General features: G+C 41.6%; 1 protein-coding gene across 1 annotated transcript in view; it reads right to left on the reverse strand.

Moving 5' to 3' along the window:
- MED13 (mediator complex subunit 13) overlaps window positions 1–21,792 on the reverse strand; it is a 173,823-nt gene that overhangs the window by 63,371 nt on the left and 88,660 nt on the right. Inside the window, 4 exon segments of the mRNA XM_070931998.1 lie at window positions 3,079–3,189; window positions 5,609–5,771; window positions 6,378–6,560; window positions 17,598–17,795. Coding sequence (XP_070788099.1) covers window positions 3,079–3,189; window positions 5,609–5,771; window positions 6,378–6,560; window positions 17,598–17,795 — 655 coding nt within the window.

The raw sequence follows: 21,792 nt of genomic DNA on the forward strand, positions 1-21,792 counted from the left end.
CTCGATTGTGTTTGTAAGTCGAGAACTACCTGTAATTAATTTATACTTGTGTGGATCTGGTTGTTCCCACCTGACAGCCGTGCAGTAAAGAAAGCCCCCCAAAATATGAAAGAGCACCTAGAGCCATGTGCACAATACTGCACATGGACTCGACTAAAATGTCTTGATGAACCAGGCCACCGCATTAATCCATTTATTTGGGGAAGGAGGGGCATATTGCATGTAATGTGAACATAGCAACTGTGTTTTGTTAACCCAGGTTTCGGGTTTCACAGGTTCCATGAACCCGGTCAGAGTGGTAGACGACAGGTGCAGCAGCAAACAGGCCTGACGTCAGTAAGTGACAGAAAAGGACATGACAGGGCCAACTGGGACTGACTGCTCACCACAGCATTCTCTCTCTCTCTTTCTTCTTCTTTACATATCTAATATAGTCAGAGGGCAGCCAGCTGGAAATGTACATAATTACAGACACTCATTTTATTCCTTTCAGTATAAATATGCCTTTTCTTAACAAAGCGATGCAGGGTCGCCCTTAGGGGCCTTGTCAGAGCATGAAATCCAGTGTCTAAAATTACCCAGCTGCACTCCTGCGTCATAAAGAGATTTAAAACCAAAACAAAACAGGAAGAGAAGGGGCTGTCGAATACCCTTCCTTCCTTCCTTCCTTCCTTCCTTCCTTCCTTCCTTCCTTTCCTTCCTTCCTTCCTTCCTTGTGGGTTGATAAGAGTTATTTATTACTACAGATTACTCCTTGACTTACAACCATTCGTTTAGTGACTGTTCAAAGTTACACTGAATAAAGTGACTTATGACTACCCTGTTTCCCCCAAAATAAGACATCCCCTGATAATAAGCCCAATCAGGCTTTTGAGCGCATGGCAATAAAGCCAAGTGCTTATTTCAGGGTTCAAAGAAAATATAAGACAGGGTCTTATTTTCAGGGAAACACGGTAGTTTCAGACTTATGACTGTGGTATGATCCCCATGGTTATGTGATAAAAATTCAGATGCTTTATGATACTTTCAGAAATTTATGACGGTTGCAGTATCCCGGGGTCGTGCGATCCCCTTTTGCGACCTTCTGACAAGCAAAGTCAATGGGGAAGCCAGATTCACTTAACAACGGTGTTACTAACTTAACAACGGCAGAGATTCACATAATAACTGTGGCAAGGAAGGTTGTAAAATGAGGCAAAATTCATTTAGCAACTATTTTGCATAGCAACAGAAAGTTTGGGCTCAATTGTGGTCATAATTCGAGGACTATCTGTACAGGTAGTTCTGAGTTTATGACAGTAATTGGGATTGAGAACGCAGTCGTTGAGTTCTCGATACCCAACATCATTATAAAGTGCAATGTCACTGGACCCCACTGATTTATGAGAGCATTTCCAGCAGTTCTAGCTGTGATTGTTAGGTGTGGTGTCACAACCCTTTGCAACCTCCTGCTACCTTGGCTTCCCCACTGATGTGTCTTATTGGTGGCTGGCAGCGAAAATAGGAAATGGTGATCATGTGACTTTCACCATTGTAAATGCCTGCTGGCACCAAAAATTATGATCACATGACCGTGGGGACATTGCGACAGTTGCAACTTCAAGGACCCATCAGAAGTCTCCGTGTTTGGCACTTCAAACGGTCTCTGATTGAAGGATCGTTAACCGAGGACTACTGGTAACCGTCTGATGGGAAAGAATCTAGATGGAGGCATCCAAAAAGCAGTAACTAAATAGAGATTATAAATGAGGACAAATACACAATTTCATCTGAATCAAGTTCAACTTTTTATCATTTCACGGGCAAGCTCACGTAGCTTACTTGGCAACTACAAGTAGTCCTCGGCTTACGGCCAAAATTGATCCCAAAATTTCTGTGGCTAAGCGAAGCATTAGTTAAGTGAGCTTTGCCCCATTTTACGACCTTTCTTGACACAGTTGCTAAGTTAATCATTGTAATTATTAAGTTAGTAAGAAAATTATTAAGTCAATCTTCCTCATTGACTTTGCTTGCCATAAGGTCGCTAAAGGGGATCACATGACCCCAGGATAGTGGAACCGTCATAAAAATGAGTCAGTATGCGAGCGTCTGGATTTTGATCATGTGACCATGGGGATTCTGCAACGGTCATTAAATGTGAAAAACGGTCATAGGTCACTTTTTTCGGTTCCATTGTAACTTTGGACAGTCACTAAATGAACTGTTGTAATTCGAGGACTACCTGTATAGACAAGTAGCTTGCCACGGCCTTCTTTCAGAGAGGCTTTCAACCTCCCAGTCTCGTCAATAGCCCTAGAGTTTTCTAATGGTTTTCCATTCCGGCACTAATCCGATCTGATCGGTCTCTGGAGATCAGCAAAATTTGGCTGATTTCAGGTAGTCCTCGACTTACAGCCATTCATTCAGTGACCATTCAAAGTTAGAACAGTGATGAAAAAAGTAACTGATGTTCAGTTTTCACAGTTCTGATGTTGCAGCATCCCTGTGGTCATGTGATCAAAATTCAGCAGCTTGGCATGTATTTTTAGGGCGGCTGCACGGGGTCACATGATCACCATTTGTAACCTTCCCTTCTGATATGCAAAGTCAATGGAGGAAGCGAGATTCGCTTAGCGATCACGTGATTCATTTAACAACAACTGCGATTCGCTTAGCAGCTGTGGCAAGAAAGGTCATAAAATGGAGCAAAACTCACTTCACAACTGTCCTCCTTAGTAAAGAAATATTTGGGCTCAATTGTCGTCATAAGTCGCCAGCTACCTGTTTGTCTCATATCTTACTTTGAGAAAGTGACACATTTAAACCAATCGTGCTGGCAAGCCATTAGCTTCTTACTGTTTTACAATAGAATAGAATAGAATAGAATAGAATAGAATAGAATAGAATAGAATAGAATAGAATAGAATAGAATAGAATAGAATAGAATAGAATTCTTTATTGGCCAAGTGTGATTGGACACACACGGAATATGCTCTCAGTGTACATAAAGAAAAAATAATATATATTCATCAGTAAAATATATTCATACAATGGACCCTAAAAGGCCTCTGCCTGTTTTCACCTATCAAGTTCTCCTACCTGGAACATGTGCAATTGGCCCTCTGTGCAGCTTCAACGAAGTCCCAAAATCCCATTTTCTCAATTGTCTCCTCTTCACATAAGCCATTTGATGTAGCAGAATACTTCCTTCTACATTGCATTCAAGGAAAAAAAAAAACATTCTTTAAGTGTAGGAAAATATATTTAAAAATGCGCTAAACTACTACTGGTCTTCTATAGCTCTACTGGAACTGAAATTTCCAGTTTGTTAACTAGGAATTCTAGGGCCTAACAACCTCCATTCATTTAGAAGCTATCCTGGTTGGTGTTATGGGTGGACCTCTGCCTGACGAGCCCATAACAAAAAATTATCACCCAAGTATATATCATTTATCACTGTTTTTTTTATCGTGAACGATTAACAAGTAAATTGTTTTAAGTAAATGGTAAAAAAAATATTGTAAGACTTCAGTTCCTCGGAATAGTCACAATTTATAATCAAATTAAATAATTGCAAACAAGCACTTTGTAGTTAGCCTGTGATGCCTATGACAGTCGATGGAAAAGGATATTTGTACTTCAGCATTGAACTGTGGGGTCCTTGGTGCTCTCCTAGCTTGGCTGTTTTCTTGAAGATGTTTCATTACCAAACTAGGCTACATCATCAGCGATAGAAGAGGGAGTGCGGCTTGCTCTCCGCTTGCATCGTCAGTGTTCATGGGAGTGCCCTTAGATGGTTCTTTGCTTTGGCTGTTGTTTACTGTTTGTTTGTTTTAGTTGGTTGTTCCTTGATTGGGATATTGTTTACTGCTTGATTGTTGGTCTGGTGCTAATCCTGGTGTTAATTTCTAATTGTCTGAGTGTTAATTACTGACCAACCAAGCTCAGAAAGTACCCAGGACCCCAAAGAATATGGTTCTGTCTAAGCTAAGGGCATCATTCTGGGAGAAGAGCGGTGTCCCATTTGGGGGAAATGAGGAAGGCTCAGGCTAGAAAGAGTTTTTTATTATTATTATTATCTCTTTTATTCATTTAACATTATTTATTTATTTATTTATTTATTTATTTATTTATTTATTTATTTATTTATTTATTCAATTTGTATACCGCCCTTCTCCTAGAGGACTCAGGGTGGTGCACAGCCAAAACTAAAACACACACCAATACAAAATTTAAATTTTTTAGAAGAATTTCATGACTTTGGCCCCAAAATTTTAAACATTCAAACTAAAACACATTGACAATTTAAAAAACTAAAAAAGCTAGAAAAGTGGGGGGGGGGAGGGGGGGTTTCCCAGTCAATGGTAACATGAAACTTTACCAGTCAAGGTTACCAGTCAATGGTAACATGAAACTCAGTTACCATTGACTGGTGCTAATGGTTGATACGGGTTGCTGCCAGCGTCCCTTCTTAAGATGTACGATGTTCCAAGTAGCGCAGTTTTTTGCAATTCTGCTGATGTTATTGTAGGAATCTGCAATTTGTTGATGTATTTTATAAAATTCTTGGACATGGTACCAAGTGTCCCGATGATAATGGGTATCACTGTTACATGTTTCATCTATAATCACGTAGTTTCAATGGCCAGGTCACAATATTTCATGATTTTTTTCCAGTTCTTTCTCTTCGACTCTGGCATCTCCTGGTACCGCAATGTCAATAAATTGTCCATTTCTGTTTTCGACAACTGTGATATCTGGCGTGTTGTGTTCCAAATGACTATCCGTCTGTATTTGAAAGCCTTCTCATTTTCTGTAACTTTTTCTACTTTATGTTCCCATGACTTTTTGGATACAGGAAAGTGGTGTTTTTTACATAATGACCAGTGGATTAATTTAGCAACTTGGTCGTGTCTATTATCATCATCATCATCATCATCATCATCATCATCATCATCATCATCATCTCTAAGATTTGGGTTAGCCTTCCTCTAGAAATTAGACTGGCTTTCATGCTAACAGCCTTCTAGAAGCTAACAAAGACTGAACATTCCTGTAGAGCTTTTGGGATGTCATTATGGTTACAATTATTCTGTCCTAGTTGCTGTAGTTGGTTTTCACCTGAAAACTAATTTTGGGTTTATAGACTTTTGTGGGATAAATGTATTTGCTTACTTCAAATGTTTGATAGTAATTATCTTTCTTCCCTTCGGATGCTTCATTGTATGTAATGTCATAATCCACTAGGAACCAGAATGATTTGGCAGCACATAGATTTAATTCAATAATTATTATGGATGTTATTTATTAGCCTCTAATATCACAAGGTATTTACTGGGAATTTCTGTGTGACTGTTTTAATTATCAAAGAACTTTAGCATCTCCATGACTTACAATCAGGCTCCCCAAAGCACTTGGCTGAAAAGAATACTGGAATAATCCTGAGCCAGCAAATCAATTATTAAGCTTTAGATAATCTTTTTGGAAGCTGATGGGTATATTTCAATTTAGATCCATACCTACAATACGGAAACAAGCCAGCAGTATTTTCTTCCTATCCCATAGGGATCAACTGAGCTGCATTTTGACGTTCTTACCAAATGTCAAAAATAAAATAAAAACCACCTACTTGGTCAGTGCTCTGTTCATATTGCATTCTTGCCAAACTCTGTCAACCACCTGATTGGCCAGCTTTCGAGGGATCCTCCCCCCGTGGTGATTAGTGCTGTCACAACTGAACACATCGGAAACCGAAGACAGCTTGACCCACTTCTGAGCTGAACGAGCATCAACTGAAAAAGGAAGCCAAAGCAGAAGTCATCTCATTATTACACTGTATCTACCTCAGGGGTCTCCAACCTTGGCAACTTGTGGACTTCAACTCCCAGAGTTCCTCAGCCAGCAAAGTTGGCTGAGGAACTCTGGGAGTTGAAGTCCACAAGTTGCCAAGGTTGGATATCCCTGATCTACCCCATAATCCGCTAAACCGTGGATCGGCACCGGTCCGTGGCATGCCAGAAACAGGGCCGTGCAAACAAGCGAAGTCCCATCTGCAGGATGCAGACAGCATGCGAAAGCACGCTCCCTCCAGTCCATGGAAAAACCTCTCTCCACAGAACCAGTTCCTGGTGCCCAAAAGGTTGGGAGGCCGCTGCTTTATATGTTTTAGCCTCCAGTCCCCTACTCATCTTTGTTGCTCTTTTACAACACAAAGCATATATGTGAATGTATTACACTTCATTGTGGCAGCTTTACTAGATATTACCGGTCCTAACACGCACTAAACATCAGGATAAAAGACCATGTCAAAATAGTTGAAGTTCTTCTACTCTGGAGATTCAAAAGACAAATTTTAAGAGCGGTCCATTCTGATAGGTAAATAATTATTTTTACTCTACCTGTCTGAACTTCTTCTGGGGAGGTCGGTGGCGTGAGAGTAACTGAGGAGATAGCTGGATCTCTTGTGGAAACAGGCACTTGATGGACACCCAAACAGTTGCTTGAACCAGTAGTGCTAGGAACAGGAATGTCTGTCTGAGGAACCAGAACAAAGCATGCTGGGTAGACCATTCGCACACCAGCTTTAAAGGGAAAAAAAAAGGAAACGGTGATTTATTTCACAATCCAGTTGAGTTAGAGATACACTAGCACAGGAGTCTCCAACCTTGGCAACTTTGCTGGCTGAGGAATTCTGGGAGTTGAAGTCCACAAGTCTTAAAGTTGCCAAGGTTGACCCCTGCACTAGCAGACATTATATAGCAATACGTTTGTACTTATTTCTCCTCTAATGCCAGATGGCTCAAGTCTTTTCACTCCCTCTGTTTAAATCCTCGCTGAGAATTATGGGGTTCACAAATGAAACTATTAGATATTAGAAATTAGTTCAGAGTGTGCGAGTCCAGCCATTGTAGCTTATTTTTAAAAACATAAAACAATATCAGTAGCCCTCACCTTGCAACAGTGGTGAAATGCTACCGGTTCGCACCAGTTCGGGCGAACCAGTAGTGATAAAAACTACCGGTTCAGGCAAACTGGTAGTAAAAAAAAAAAAAAGCTACCGGTTCCTTCAAACCGATATTTCTGATTATCAGCCGTGCCACGCAATTTAAAATCACTAGAAAGCAGGAAATCCTGCTTTCTAATGAATCTAAATCGCACGGCACAGCTGATTCCCCCCCCTCGCTGTTCTACTTACCTTCCCAAGCCTCCTTTTGGTGTGTACTGTGCATGCGTGCGTACGCAGCGTGTTTGCTATGCACTGTGCATGCTCACCGCGCGCTTGGCATGCACCACGCATGCACAGCCAGTGAACTGGGGGCAAACCGGTTCAGATTTCACCACTGCAACCATTCATTTACCAACTGCTCAAATTTACAATGGCACTAAAAAAGTGACTTATTACACATATGACTGCTGCAGCTTCCCTATCAGAGGTGAGTTGCAGCAGGTTCTGACCAGTTCTGGAGAACCGGTAGCGGAAAATTTGAGTAGTTCGGAGAACCGGTAGTAAAAATTCTGACTTGCCCCACCCCCATCTATTCTCTGCCTCCCAAGTCCCAACTGATCGGGAGGGAATGGAGATTTTACAGTGTCCTTCCCCTGGAGTGGGGTGGGAATGGAGATTTTACAGTATCCTTCCCCTGCCACGCCCACCAAGCCATGCCACGCCCACCAAGCCACACCCACAGAACTGGTAGTAAAAAATTTTGAAACCCACCACTGTTCCCTATAGTCACATGATCAAAATTTAGGTGCTTAGCAACTGGCATGTATTTATGATGGTTGCAGTGTCCCGGGGTCATTGATCATCTTTCATGACCTTCTGACAATCAAGGGGGAAGCCAGATTCATTAAACAATCGTGTTTCTAACTTAACAACTACAGTGACTAACTTAACAACAGCAGTAATTCACGTAACAACTGCGGTAAGAAAGATCATAAAACAGGGCACAACTCAAGTAACAACTGTCTTGCTTACCAACAGAAATTTTGGGCTCAATTATGGTCATAAATCAAGCATTAGTATAACATAAATGTTATAACAACCAATATGGCTGGATAAATATCCCCCACGCCATGAATGAAGACCCTCCTGGTTAACATCTAAAAATGGTAGAAAAATATTCCATCCATCCATCCATCCATCGCACACGTGTGTGTGTTTGTGTGTCTGTCTGTCTGTCTGAATTTCTATAGTTGCCCATTCCAACCAAACGATTATGGGCAGCTTACACTTCTAAAACTATAAAACAATTAAAAACAATTAAAAACAATTAACTGGGTGGAAAAATCCAGAAAATAAATACATACAGTAGCCGTTTTTGTTATATACTTGGATGGGGGTTTCCTGGGATTTGGGAGGAAGTTTGGGACTTTTTTTGCCTTTTAAAAGCCGTATTTAACACGACATACTACAAGATTCTGGGTGTTTCCCTGCAACTGCAGGAAATTACATTGGGTGTTCATTCTGTAGGTATCACTCCTAGTTTCAGCCAAACCAGAGTGAGACTTGGCCTAGATCACATGAACCAAATATACATCTTAGACAATGTGTGGTGACTAAGCAGACAACAGAGGAACCTGCACGAGAATAGTGTCCTCACAGTAAAAGCACACCCTCCTCCCCACCTCTGATTTCTGACTTTCCATTTCAAAAAATGTACAACAACATTGCACCCATGTGTGCTGTTAACTACAAGTCATGGGATATGGGACTTTTAGAAATTTACTCATTTTTCTGTCCTTAGAATCATAGAAAGCCAAGGAACGGTTTGGAAAATTCAATTACTGGCTTCTCCATTTAAGTTCAATAATGCATGGTATACAATTCTCTTCAGCTATGAAACCTGAAACTACCTCTGTTCTCACATATAAATCCATGAGGAACCCTCTCATTTTGTCTCTGTCTCGATTATCTTCAGAGCAGCGCTAGGCTAAAAGCATGTTCCTTGTCAGTGATGTAATATAATTTATCTACCTTTTTCTGTTCCTCCACCAAAGCAATAAAACTCTTTTTGGGGGGGACATCTGGGCCGTAAATCCTACTCTAGTTGGGTCCACAATAATGCCCCTCTCCTGTGCCAAGCTACTTAAATTTTAATCCATCTCACTGTCATCTTTTTTTTAAAAAAAAAAAAGTTGCATTGTACCAAGCAAGCCTAATGTGGCTGACAACTGTTCTGACATCCAAAGAGCAGGAAGATTATTTGAGGCAAGACTTCAGACAAGTAAATCTTGATAGTTAATCAAAGCTAAACAAGGACTTCCTTAAATTACTTACATCCTACTTCTAGAATGGGTAGGGTTTTTCCCCCTTTGGAACTCAGAAAGCTATAAAGCAGGGATGTCAAACTCAATTTCATTGAGTGCCACATCAGGGCTGTGGTTGATCTGGGGGGGGGGGGCAGGAGGCGTGGCCAACTGAGTGGGCGTGGCTAGCTTGAACGCCACTCTCCAAATTGCTGGCATGTTTCCTCTTCACATTGGGTAGACTGGGCCAAAGCCACGCGGGCCGGTTCCTTACATTTTCCAGGACATCCCCATGGGCCAGATCCTTGTGTTTTGACACCCCTGTTATAAAGGGTTCTCCGGGATAATTTTATACTCCCAAGAACCTTAAAAGAGAGAGTGAATGTTTCATTCTATTTAGATCAGCTGCTCAGAATTTAAATGTAGCTCCAAATGAACAACCAACCAAACGACCAACTATCACACTGCCACACAAGACATTTATAAGCTAAGAAGAATAGGACAAAACAATCCTGCTGCTGATGTTACCTAGTCTGGTAATGAAACGTTCAAGAAACTAAACTGAAACAAGCTTGGAGAGGAAAACAACTGCCAAAATCTAAAAAACCGAGCTACCAGTATCTTCTATTACTGTATTTTTCAGAGTATAAGACGCACCTTTCCCCCCCAAAAAAGAGGGTGAAAATCTGGGTGTGTCTTATACTCTGAATGTAGCCCTGCCCAGCTTCTCAAACCAAGGTTTCAGAGGCTGAAAAAAGCATCAGAAACGAAGCTTCAGAAAAGAAGCCCCCAAAGAGCTTCAGAGGCTTTTTTTCTGAAGCTGTTTCGGAGGCTTTCAGAGGCTAAAAAAAAAGCAAAAAAAAAGCAAGACACAGAGCTCACAACCAAGGAACCTGTTGCTAAAATTCACCTCTGGGAACAGCTGATTGGGGGTATTTGATCCACCCACCAATCAGCTTTTTTCTTATTTTCCTCCCCAAAAACTAAGGTGCATCCTATACTCCGGTGCGTCTTATACTCCGAAAAATACGGTATTTCTATTTAAACCTTTCTAACCTAATACAGGTAGTCCTTGACTTACAACCAACAATTGAACTGAAGATTTCCGTTGCTGAATAGGACAGTTACCACCTTTTTTCCCCACTGTTGTTAAATGAATTGCTGTAGTGGTTAAGTTAGTAACACGGTTATTAAGTGAATCTGGCTTCCCCCTTGACTTTGCTTGTTGGAAGGTCACATAAGGGGATCGCGTGACCCCGGGGACACTGCAACCGTCATAAATACATGCCAGTTGCCAAGCATCTGAATTCTGATCACGTGACCGTGGGGATGCGGCAATGGTCATAAATGTGAAAAATGGTCATAAGTCACTTTTTTCAGAGTCATTGTAACTTCAAACGTTCCCTAAATGAGTAGTTGTAAGTTGAGGATTGCCTGTATGTGTTAAATATGGTTTTGTTTACCCAGATTGTAAACAAATACGCTCTAAAGCAATATGCTACATAGCAGTGGTTCTCAGCTTGTGGTCCACGGACCCCTGGGGGGGCCACAATGTCATCACGGGGGTGGCCGCAAAGGTTTGAAGAAATGTTATGATTTAAATATTGAGTTAAGTCTTGGGCATCCGTGGCCACAAAAGGTATTTAAAGAGTGAAAAAAAGATTGAGAACCATTCCTATAAAGCACTATGGAGCAGTATACAGGTAGCCCTTGAATTACAACCAAAAGTGAGCCCAACATTTCTATTGTTAAGTGAGACGTTTGTTTAGTGAATTTTGCCCCATTTTATGACCTTTCTTGCCACAGTTAAATGTATCATTGCCAGTGTTACCGGTAAGTTAGTAACACGGTTGTTAAGGGAATCTGGTCTCCTCCCCGCCAATTGACTTTGCTTGTCAGACGGTCGCAAAAGTTGATCACATGACCCCAGGACACAGCAAGCATCATAAATATGACTCGGTGCCAAGAGTATGAATTTTGATCATGTGACTATGGCAGGGGTGGGTTCTAAATTTTTTTACTACCGGTTCTGTGGGCGTGGCTTATTTTGTGGGTGTGGCTTGGAGGTCATGTGACTAGGTGGGCGTGGCTAGCTGGTCAGTGTCATTTCTGGAAGGTCCTCGCACTTACGACCAGTCCTCGCACTTACAACCCGACTCATTTGTTTGCTTTTAACACTGATCAGCTGTAGGACGGCCCTTTGAAGCCCCAAGGCAAGAGTTTAAACAGTTTTTTTCCCTCTAGTCATCAGCTGGGACTCAGGAGGCAGCAATAGATTGGGGGTGGGACCAAATAAAAGGTAAGAATAACGTGGGGGGGAGGGCGGGGGGGGAGAACCGGTTCGGTGACGTCATATCATCACCGCTACCGGCTCGGCCGAACCGGACTGAACCAGGAGGAACCCACCACTGGACTATGGGGATGCTGCAAAAGTCGTTAAGTGTGAAAAACGGGCATACGGCACTTTTTTTCAGTACCGCTGAAACTTTGAACGGTCCCTAAATGAACTATTTATTGTAAGTCAAGGACTACCTGTGTAAGTCTATGTGCTTTTGGTATTGTTTCAATGGTGGAAGGCAATGATCATGGATTAAAGCGCCAAAGAGATTTTGGATGTGGTTTACTTAAGAAAAGATAATTATTCTCATTATCTTATTAGAACACATTTTTTAAAGATGTAAGGTGTGTATTTACCACCTGAACATTAAAAGAATGCATATTTGTAAGTGAAACACAAGTGAAGTGAAACAAGCGAAATTCTTTGTGACCACTTTAACAATTTTGAGTTTGAAAAATTAAAAGCACTGTTAATATTTTAGGAAGACAGCATATTTTTGAGTAAGAAATGTCATATCCATTCTTATTGGTTTGTCTGTTGTATTATTTGTTATATTATTTCTTTATTTTAAAAAAAAATATCCAGCCTGTTGACTACCTTATTTTTTTATAACTTTGGTAAGCAGCAAAGCTGATTATCCTGTTTCATGATTTTGGTAAGGTTAACGTTACAAATGGATTATTCAAATAGGTTTTTATGTGCATGCAACCCCTCCCCCCCCCCCGCTCCTGGCACATGATGGCCTGGTAGGCCCGTTTTTCTTTCTTACCTGGTTTCAGATCCTCTCTGTGTATCTGGGAAGGGCGAAAACAGCCTTTCCCACTCCCTTGGAGGCCCTACGGAGGCTGAAAGGGCCCATTTCTGGACTCCCGGTGGGACAGGAAGTGACATTTTTTTCTGTCCCCAGCCTCCAGAGACTCCTAGAGAGGCTCCTACAGACTCCTAGAAAGGCTCCTAGAGAGGTTCTGGAGGCTGGGGACAGCAAAAAACATCACTTCCTGTCCCACCGAGAGTTGGGAAATGGGCCCTTTCAGCCTCCGTAGGGCCTCCAAGGGAGTGGGAAAGGCTGTTTTCGCCCTTCCCAGATACACAGAGAGGATCTGAAACCAGGTAAGAAAGAAAAACGGGCCTACCAGGCCATCATGTGCCAGGAGCGGGGAGGGGAGGGGTTGCGTGCGCATGCGCGTGGGCACGTGCATGCGCGACCCTCCCCCCGCTCCCCTCTCCTGGCACGCGATGGCAAAAAGGTTAGCCATCACTGTCCTAGTCTAATGACTTCTCCAAGAGCTAATTGGAGCCAGGAGTGAGCCAACCTTGACTCCAATCAGTTTGATGATATTGGATGTGTTGCTGGTAGCTGTCCTGCCCTTTAAAAACACACACCTGTTTTGGGTTTACTGGTTTCAAGAAGCACTGTCTGATGTGAACCATGCCTCGCAGAAAAGAGCTCTAAAAAGACCTACGATCAAGAATTGTTGACTTGCATGAAGCTGGAAAGGGTTACAAAAGTATCTCCAAAAGCCTTGATGTTCATGTGTCCACGGTAAGACAGACTGTCTACAAATGGAGAAAGTTTAGCACTGTTGCTACTCTCCCTAGGCGTGGTCGTCCTGTAAAAATGACTGCAAGAGCACAGCGCAGAATGCTTCACGAGGTAAAGAAGAATCCTAGAGTGTCAGCTAAAGACCTACAGAAATCTCTGGCACATGCTAACATTTTTGTTGACACATCTACAATAAGGAAAACATTAATCAAGAATGGAGTACATGGGAGGACACCACGGAGGAAGCCATTGCTGTCCAAAAAAAATATTGCAGTACGTTTGAAGTTTGCAAAAGAGCACCTGGATGTTCCACAGCACTACTGGCAAAATATACTGGGGACAGATGAAGCCAAAATTGAGTTGTCTGGGAAGAACATACAACACTATGTGTGGAGAAAAAAAGGCACAGCACACCAACATCAAAACCTCATCCCCACTGTAAAACATGGCAGAGGAAGCATCATGGTTTGGGGCTGCTTTGCTGCCTCAGGGCCTGGACGGATTGTTGTAACTGATGGGAAAATGAATTCCAGAGTTTATCAAGACATTTTGCAGGAAAACGTACGATCATCTGTCCGCCAACTGAAGCTCCGCAGAGGATGGGTGATGCAACAGGACAATGACCCAAAGCATACAATTAATTCAACAAAAAAATGGCTTCAACAGCACAGAATACGCCTTCTGGAGTGGCCCAGTCAGAGTCCTGACTTCAACCCGATTGAAATGCTGTGGCATGACCTTAAGAGAGCGATTCACACAAGACATCCCAAGAATATTGCTACACTGAAACAGTTTTGTGAAGAGGAGTGGTCCAAAATTACTCCAGATCGTTATGCAGGTCTGATCTGCAACTACAGGAAACGTTTGGTTGAGGTTATTGCTGCCAAAGGAGGGTCAACCAGTTATTAAATCCAAAGGTTCACATACTTTTTCCTCCCTGCACTGTGAATGTTTACATGTTATGTTCCATTAAACCATGGCAACATCTAATGTTTGTGTAGTATTATTTTAAGCAGACTGTGTTTTTCTATTGTTGTGACTTAGATGAAGTTCAGAGCACATTTTATGACCAATTCATGCAAAACTCCACGTAATCCCAAGGGGTTCACATACTTTTTCTTGCAACTGTATATTTACAAGCTTTTTTTTTTTCCTTTTGCAATTTCATGCAGATGTTTGCTGTGTGTGTTATGAGTTTTATTAATAATTTTTTTTTTCACTCGGAGAACTAATTTCTCTTCTTCCGGACACAGAGTCTTACCCTCTGGCCCCTTATTTGGGAATTCATTTGTGACCTTCCCACCTAACTTCTGTCAAACAAAGTCAATGGAAGAAGCCAGATTTGCTTAACAGCTGCATGATTCACTGAACAATTGCCACTATTTGCTTGACAACCATGGCAAAAATGTTGTTAAATTGGATAGGACTCACTTAACAACTGCCTTGCTTACCAACGGAAATTTTGGCCTCAACTGAGGTTGTAACTCGAGGCGTATCTAACAAATATTTATTGTCATAATAGTGAAATCAAACAGTCAATATTAGGATTAAATAGCAATATTTAACCATAAAAATGAAATTAAAATACTGATCCTCTTTTAGAGTTCATCTTTCTTCCTATATTTATATTAGCAAACAAAATTTTGAATCATCTATGACAGTGATGACTAACCTTTTTGTCGTCATGTGCCGAAAGTGCGTGCAGCCCATTTTTGGTCCCAGGAGGCTGCAGGGAGGCCTGCTAGGCCCAAAACAGGCCGGGGGGGGGGGTGTCGTGCACATACCCCCCCAACATGCGTGCATGTCTCCTGTATGCACTGGGGCCCCACGCATGCGCGGCAGAGACCTGAAAAACAGCTGGCCAGTGGGAGTCAGGCGCGCATGTGGGGTGGAGCTGAGCTGAGCGACGGCTCCCGTGCCCGCAGGGAGGTTCTATGAGATAACTGGACTCAACTAACATCCAGTTCCCTTCCTAAAAGACTTGTTTGAATGGCTATTTTAGACTTACCGCAATTTGCCAAAATCTATTATATTGCTTTCTATTTTACAGTTTGCTCCTCATTCTTATTGTGCTCTTTTCTGGCAAAGCCTTTAAGTTCTCCTAACACTACCTTTAAAGCAATTCTAATTCCAGTTAAAATTAAAAACATAATATAGACTCAGAGCCCAGGGATTTATTTATACAACAAACAGTAATGTGGTGTGTAATTAATTTATTATTGCAGAAGCTTTCATGAATTACATATCCATGCAAGTAAGCAGGCAGGGACTAAAAAACAACTGCTATTTTCAGTAGGCAATTAACAGCTCTTAAATCAGTGTGTTTATGACACAATTCTTGACTAAGACAGCTCTAGAGAAGAGGTAGGTAGGTAACAGCATGTTGTGTGTCCTCACAAAAAGGCTGCCATGATGGGTTGCGAGTCAACCAACAGCTATTTGCAAGAAGGTTTCTGCTTCAGAATACAGGAATATGTAATCTGATATTTTTTTAAAAAAATGGAAAACTCAGGTGCTTTTCTGGACAGATCTCTGTAACTCCTCTGTTGAAGTTGCAGGTAGTCCTTGACTTATGACTGGCCACTTAGCGACCATTCATAGTTATAATAGACCCACCAAAACCCGGTTCCAAAATTCTGATGGCAGTAGCCACTGCCCCCGGTGCCCCATGATTGGCATTTTCTTCCAGTTTTCAGCAAAAAAAACGCCCCATGGGAAACAATGGATTCACTTTACAACCGAGGGGTTCACTTTACGATCACTGCATTCATCTAACGACTGCCACAAAAAAAGCCATAAAATTGGATCCGGTCACTTGATGACCCACTTTATAGCTCTCATGACTTAACAACCGTTATGGGAAAGCTCCACTAGAGTCGTAAATCGAGGATTGCATGTATTGATAAGCATATTTCTGAATCAATACCCTTGCTTCTTAACCACCTTAATTGCTGCAAAAATCCCCATTGATCTTAAGCGTCCGTAACTTTCGCAAACACAGACTATGATAATTTGCTATTCCGTGGCAGGACATTTGATGCTTCTATAGACCATCCTAAAATGATGTTCATTGTTTTATACCTACAGGTAGTCCTCAATTTACAACCACAATTGAGCCCAAACTTTCTGTTGCAAAGTGAGACATTTGTTGAGTAAGCTTTGCCCCATTTAACAACCTTTCTTGCCACAGCTGTTAAGTGAATCAACTGCAGTTGTTAAGTTAGTAACACGGTGGTGAGGTGAATCTGGCTTTCTCATTGATTTTGCTTGTTGGAAGGCCGCAAAAGGGGATCACGGGACCCCGAAACGCTGCAACTGTCATAAATATGAGTCAGTTGCCAAGCCTCTGGATTTTGATCACATGACCAAGGGGATGCTGCAACAGTTGTAATTGTGAAAAATGGTGATACGTCATTCTTTAGTTCCGTTGTAACTTCGGTCACTAAAGAACTGTTGTAAATTGAGGACTACAGGCAACTACCACATTTCCCTGTCTTATTTTTTTTTCTGCCACCAAAAAAGGCACCAGGTTTTATTATTGGGGGGGGGGGGGGGAGAGAGAAATGTCATCCACTGACTCATCTCACTTGCACGTGTCATCCCCGACCTCAGGGGTGGGTTCTAAAATTTTTTACTACCGGTTCTGTGGGGTGGCTTATTTTGTGGACGTGGCTTGATGGTCATGTGACAATTCTTTAGGATTTAGCAGAGGTACTGGTCTACCAGGCTTTTAACTGCTTGCAGAGCTGTACCGATCTACCCATTTATTTTTGCAGGCACTAGTCTGCCCATTTATTTTTGCAGGCACTGGTCTACTCATTTGTTTTCTTTTAACAATGATCAGCTGTAGGGCGGCCCTTTGAAGCCCCGCGGCAAGAGTTTAAACAGTTTTTTTCCCTCTAGCCATCAGCTGGGACTCAGGAGGCAGCAATAGATTGGAGGTGGGGCCAAATAAAAGGTAAGAATAACGTGGGGGACGGGGGGGGCAAAACCGGTTTGGTGACATCATATCATCACCGCTACCAGCTCGGGAGAACTGGGCCGAACCGGGAGGAACCCACCACTGCCTGACCTCCTTTTCGCTGTCAGAGGCCTTCAGGAACTTCTTCTGCGGCCAGCAAGGCTTTCCTGAAAGCCTCTGTAGCCGATAACAGACCTCCGGATTGATCCAGAGCTCTGTTATCGGCTGCAGAGGCTTTTAGGACAGCTTTGCCGGCTGCAGAAGAAATGGGCCAGCAAGGCAGGTGTCGAGGTGTGAGAGGCCTGGCTGCAACTGTCGAAAGGTAAGTAGTAGGGCACCTCCACCACCCCATATCCCCACCCTAGCTTAATTTTTACCCGTGCACTCTGGAATGGGCAGGGGGTAGGATTTATATTGGGCGCACATGTAAAAATCAAGCTAGGACTTTAGGGATAGGTCGTATTTTCGGGGAAACACGGTATTCAAATAGAGGTTCATTTTTGGAAAACATTTTTAAAAGGCCATACCAACAAGGACCTCCACAGCAGCTAGAGAGTCATCTTCCCAATCCATCTCTTCCTGCTTTTCTTCCAGTCCCTCTTTCAAGTTGGACGTGATTGGATAGAACTGCTTCCATTCGCCAATCAGCTTCTTCGTAGCAGAGTCTGACAGCTTGAACGACTGCCCCGTGAGTGTACCATTTAATCCAAACGGACTCAGAATAACTAGAAGTTAGAACGACAGAGAGAGAAAAAAATTTCACATTAGAGCAGCAATAATTAAACTCGGATCATATGTCCAAAGACTGCTGATGGAATCATGATGGTTCTCTCCAATGAAAACTTCCTCAAGACTATCTCACCGAAATATCTATTTTTGGAGGCATGCCAAATGGTATTTTCCCCGAAGGGTTGCATACAATTCTTATTAAAATGGCTTTCAGCAGCTAAAGTTGAGCATCGAAGAGAGGCTTAAGAGTGAAACGTTCCCTTTTAGAATATTTATACAAAGGAGTATCATTACCTAAGCCTGCAAAAGAGGACAGGATAAAAAAAAATCAGTATAATTAGGCGATTGCAAAAGATACTGGGTGTAGAGCCAGTTCTCTCTTTGACTAACGTCATCTCTTCAAAAATTGAACAGAGTTTGATAATAATGTAGGTCCTATCACCACTTTGCGCAAGCCCTTTTGGGAAATTAAGAGAATTAAGAGACCTACAAATGTTAGACAGGTAATCCTTGACTTACGACCACAACTGAGCCCAAACTTTTTGTTGCTAATTGAGACAGTTGTTAAGTGAGTTTGCCTTATTTTACAAACTTTCCTGCCACGGTTGTTAAATGAATCACTGAAATGATTAAGAGAATCGGGCTTCCCTCTTGACTCTGCTTGTCAGAAGGTTGCAAATGGTGATCATGTGACTTCAGAACACTGCAACCGTCATTAATATGAGTCCGTTGCCAAGCATCTGAATTTTGATCATGTGACCATCAGGACGCTGTAATAGTCATAAGTACAAAGATCAGTCGCAAGTGCCATTGTAATTTTAAACCGTCACTAAATGAATGTTGGGAAGTCAAAGACTACTTGCACTAATTTGTCCTGTCTATTAGAGATGTCACTTCCCCGATCCCAAAAACTTTAAACATGGGTCGCTCTGCTTTATTTAACCCTTTCATGAACATTTGCATGTTTTTAAAAGCCAGTCTGAGTTTATCTGCAAATGCAACTATAATTTGTGAGCAACAAATCATTATTTATGCAACTTTCCAAATTTCAGGAAAAAAAAAAAAGAGATTGAACCATTTTTAATGTTGATATGCAAGGAAAGAATGGGATAAGAAGACAAGTTCGTGTCTACTAGTTTTTAATTCTAAATCATGGTTTAATGTTATGGATAATCAGTTAACTCTGACAAGATCCGAAACTACTACAAAAAGTTAATATCTCAGGAATTAATAACTGAATGCCCTATTTGTATTAGAAAGAAAGCTGAGTTTCAATAAAGAGCTACTGATTACTGGCAATTTCAGGACAAGGACTTATTGTCCCTCATTAAAATGTATGTGTACTAAAACAGTATGTTATATAAGAATCATGTTCCATAACAACAGCTAGAAATTAATCCTTCTGAACATCTGACACAGAAACTCATTAAAATAAATCAAGAATGGAAACAATATTCTGGTATACCACTTGGTAATTTAAAATAAAAAAACCAAGAACAATGTATTGAAGTCAATACTGCAGGATGCTATAAAGTCAGAGTTTGATTTTTTTCATGAATGAAGGCCAGCCTAATAATAAAAGGATGGTCTCTGAAAGTACATTAACCAATGTTAGGAAAGATACATTTCAATAGTTAGAATACTTCACACAGATACAGTGGAAAAGTTGCTGAACACATTTTTTTTAACCTGAACATATAAGAATATGTTCAAAATCACTTTAGAAATAGACCGAGCCCCATTTACTGTCATCAAGACGTTTTGGCTGTTAATGTAAATTCTAACAGCAATATTCCAAGATTTTCAATACAAACAAAAAATCACTGTTTTACTTATTTTGTTTTATGTGGCCACTCCTCATCCCATTAATGGTACGCTGGGGTGGCTAACAAAGACTTAGTATGAAGAGCCAGTTTGGTCTAGTGGTTAAAGCACCAAGCTAGAAAGCAGGAGACATGAGGAGTTCAAGTCCCGCCTTAGCCATGAAATCCAGCTGGGTGACTCTGGGCTAATCACCAGGTCATGGTGAATTCCAGTCCCGCCTTAGTCATGAACTTAGGCTGGATCTGAGCTAATCACCAGGACATGGTGAGTTCTAATTCTGCCTTAGCCATGAAAACTGGATGGTGACTTTGGGCCAATCATGAGGAGACTAGGTAACCTCATCAGTGATAGAAGGGAGCGGGATTTGCTCTCTATTTATATAAAATGAATATAGCACTCCCTATAGCACTGGTGATGTTACTTAGTTGGGCAATGAAACATCTGCAAGAAAACCAGCAAGCTCAGAGTGCATCAAGGGGCCTCACAGTTCAACCCTGAGGTACAAATAATTCCCCTCTAGGGCTTTATGTGCAATAGCCAGCACCTTGAATTGTGCCTGGAAGCAAACTGGGAGCCAGTGAAATGGTGAGAAATATGTTAGACACCTCGCGGATAAAGTCACTCAGATTCCTTCCCCACTGGACTCTGGCCTTGAGGCAGGTCCTGCGGAGTTGAGTGATGCATGCCCTGGTTTGATTATCTGGGCTGGCTTTGATCCTGTTGGTCTTGAGGAAATGAACAGGGGCTCTAAATCTGGCTGAGAGAAGTGATGGTGCAAGACGTTTTCAATCCAAATGGTGCACCAGGTTCACTGAGAAGCTTAAGCATGTGAGCAAGTAAGTTTATTTTATCCCCGTTGTTTTAAAGAAAATGCACGATCATGTTACAGGCTTGAATTATAGAATTTTGGACGGTGCATTGTTGGAAGAGATCCTGAACGGTTTGATTGAAATAGACAGACTGCATGATAATGCTCATCTGAAAATTATAAATTAAAGGCAAGGGACTTCTGTTTGACAGTGAAAACGGGGGTGAACAATTGTAGATTATACATTAATAGCCAAAAAAAACTAGACCAAGAAGATGAATGTGTGTGCCTCGGGAGAAATATTTTCTTAAAGACAGGGAAATGATTATACATTCTGAAGCATGTCCAGCATTTTCTGGCCAAGTCTTATTACATCACTCACACGCCAGCTGTCTCCTAAGAATGCCAATGCAAAAAAAACTCCTCAGAAAAGCACCTTAATGGCCCATTTTCTTTCTTTATTCCACAGGTCACCAAGACTGCAACCTTACCTGAAAAATTTCCCACAGCATTTAAGAATCCCATCGGATTACCTAAATCTCTGGGTGGACTATCTTAATGGGGTACCCACCCGCACAGAAGGAGGCACCTGTCGTAAGATCAAACTTCAGCAGATCGTGCCAAAGGTGTAACTGGCCTCCCACAACCGGTCACTGAATAGTGAAATCCAAACAAACCAAAAAAGTCAAGGTGTGCTCCATGTTGATACATTACTAATTTAAGAAAGACCCATCACTGCACGGAGTCCAGGAAATAAGAATAAGAATTCTTTATTGGCCAAGTGTGATTGGACACACAAGGAATTTGTCTTCGGTTGCATAAGCTCTCAGTGTACATTAAAAAATACATTCATCAAGAATCATAAGATATTACACTTAGTGATAGTCATAGGATACTAAATAGGCAATCAAAATCATACTAGGAAATTAAATAAATCAATATAAGTTGTAAAGATGCAAGCAACATGGATATAGCCATAAGTGGGAAAAGATAGGTACTAATAAGAATGAGAAGAAGAATAGTAATACAGTCTTAGTAGTTAATTTGACAGTGTTGAGGGAATTATTTGTTTAGCAGAGTGATGGCGTTGGGGGAAAAACTGTCCTTGTGTCTAGTTGTTCTGGTGTGCAGTGCTCTATAGCGTCGTTTTGAGGGTAGGAGTTGAAACAATTTATGTCCAGGATACGAGGGGTCTGTAGATATTTTCACAGCCCTCCTTTTGACTCGTGCAGTATAGAGGTCCTCAATGGAAGGCAGGTCGGTAGCCATTGTTTTCTTCTGCAGTTCTAATTATCCTCTGAAGTCTGTGTCTGTCTTGTTGGGTTGCAGAGCCAAACCAGTTAAGACAGCTTCAAAATGTG

The sequence above is a fragment of the Pituophis catenifer genome, unplaced genomic scaffold (assembly GCF_029215685.1).
Source record: "Pituophis catenifer annectens isolate HBS135680 unplaced genomic scaffold, rPitCat1.0.hap2 SCAF_1, whole genome shotgun sequence".
Taxonomy (NCBI): Eukaryota; Metazoa; Chordata; class Lepidosauria; order Squamata; family Colubridae; genus Pituophis; species Pituophis catenifer.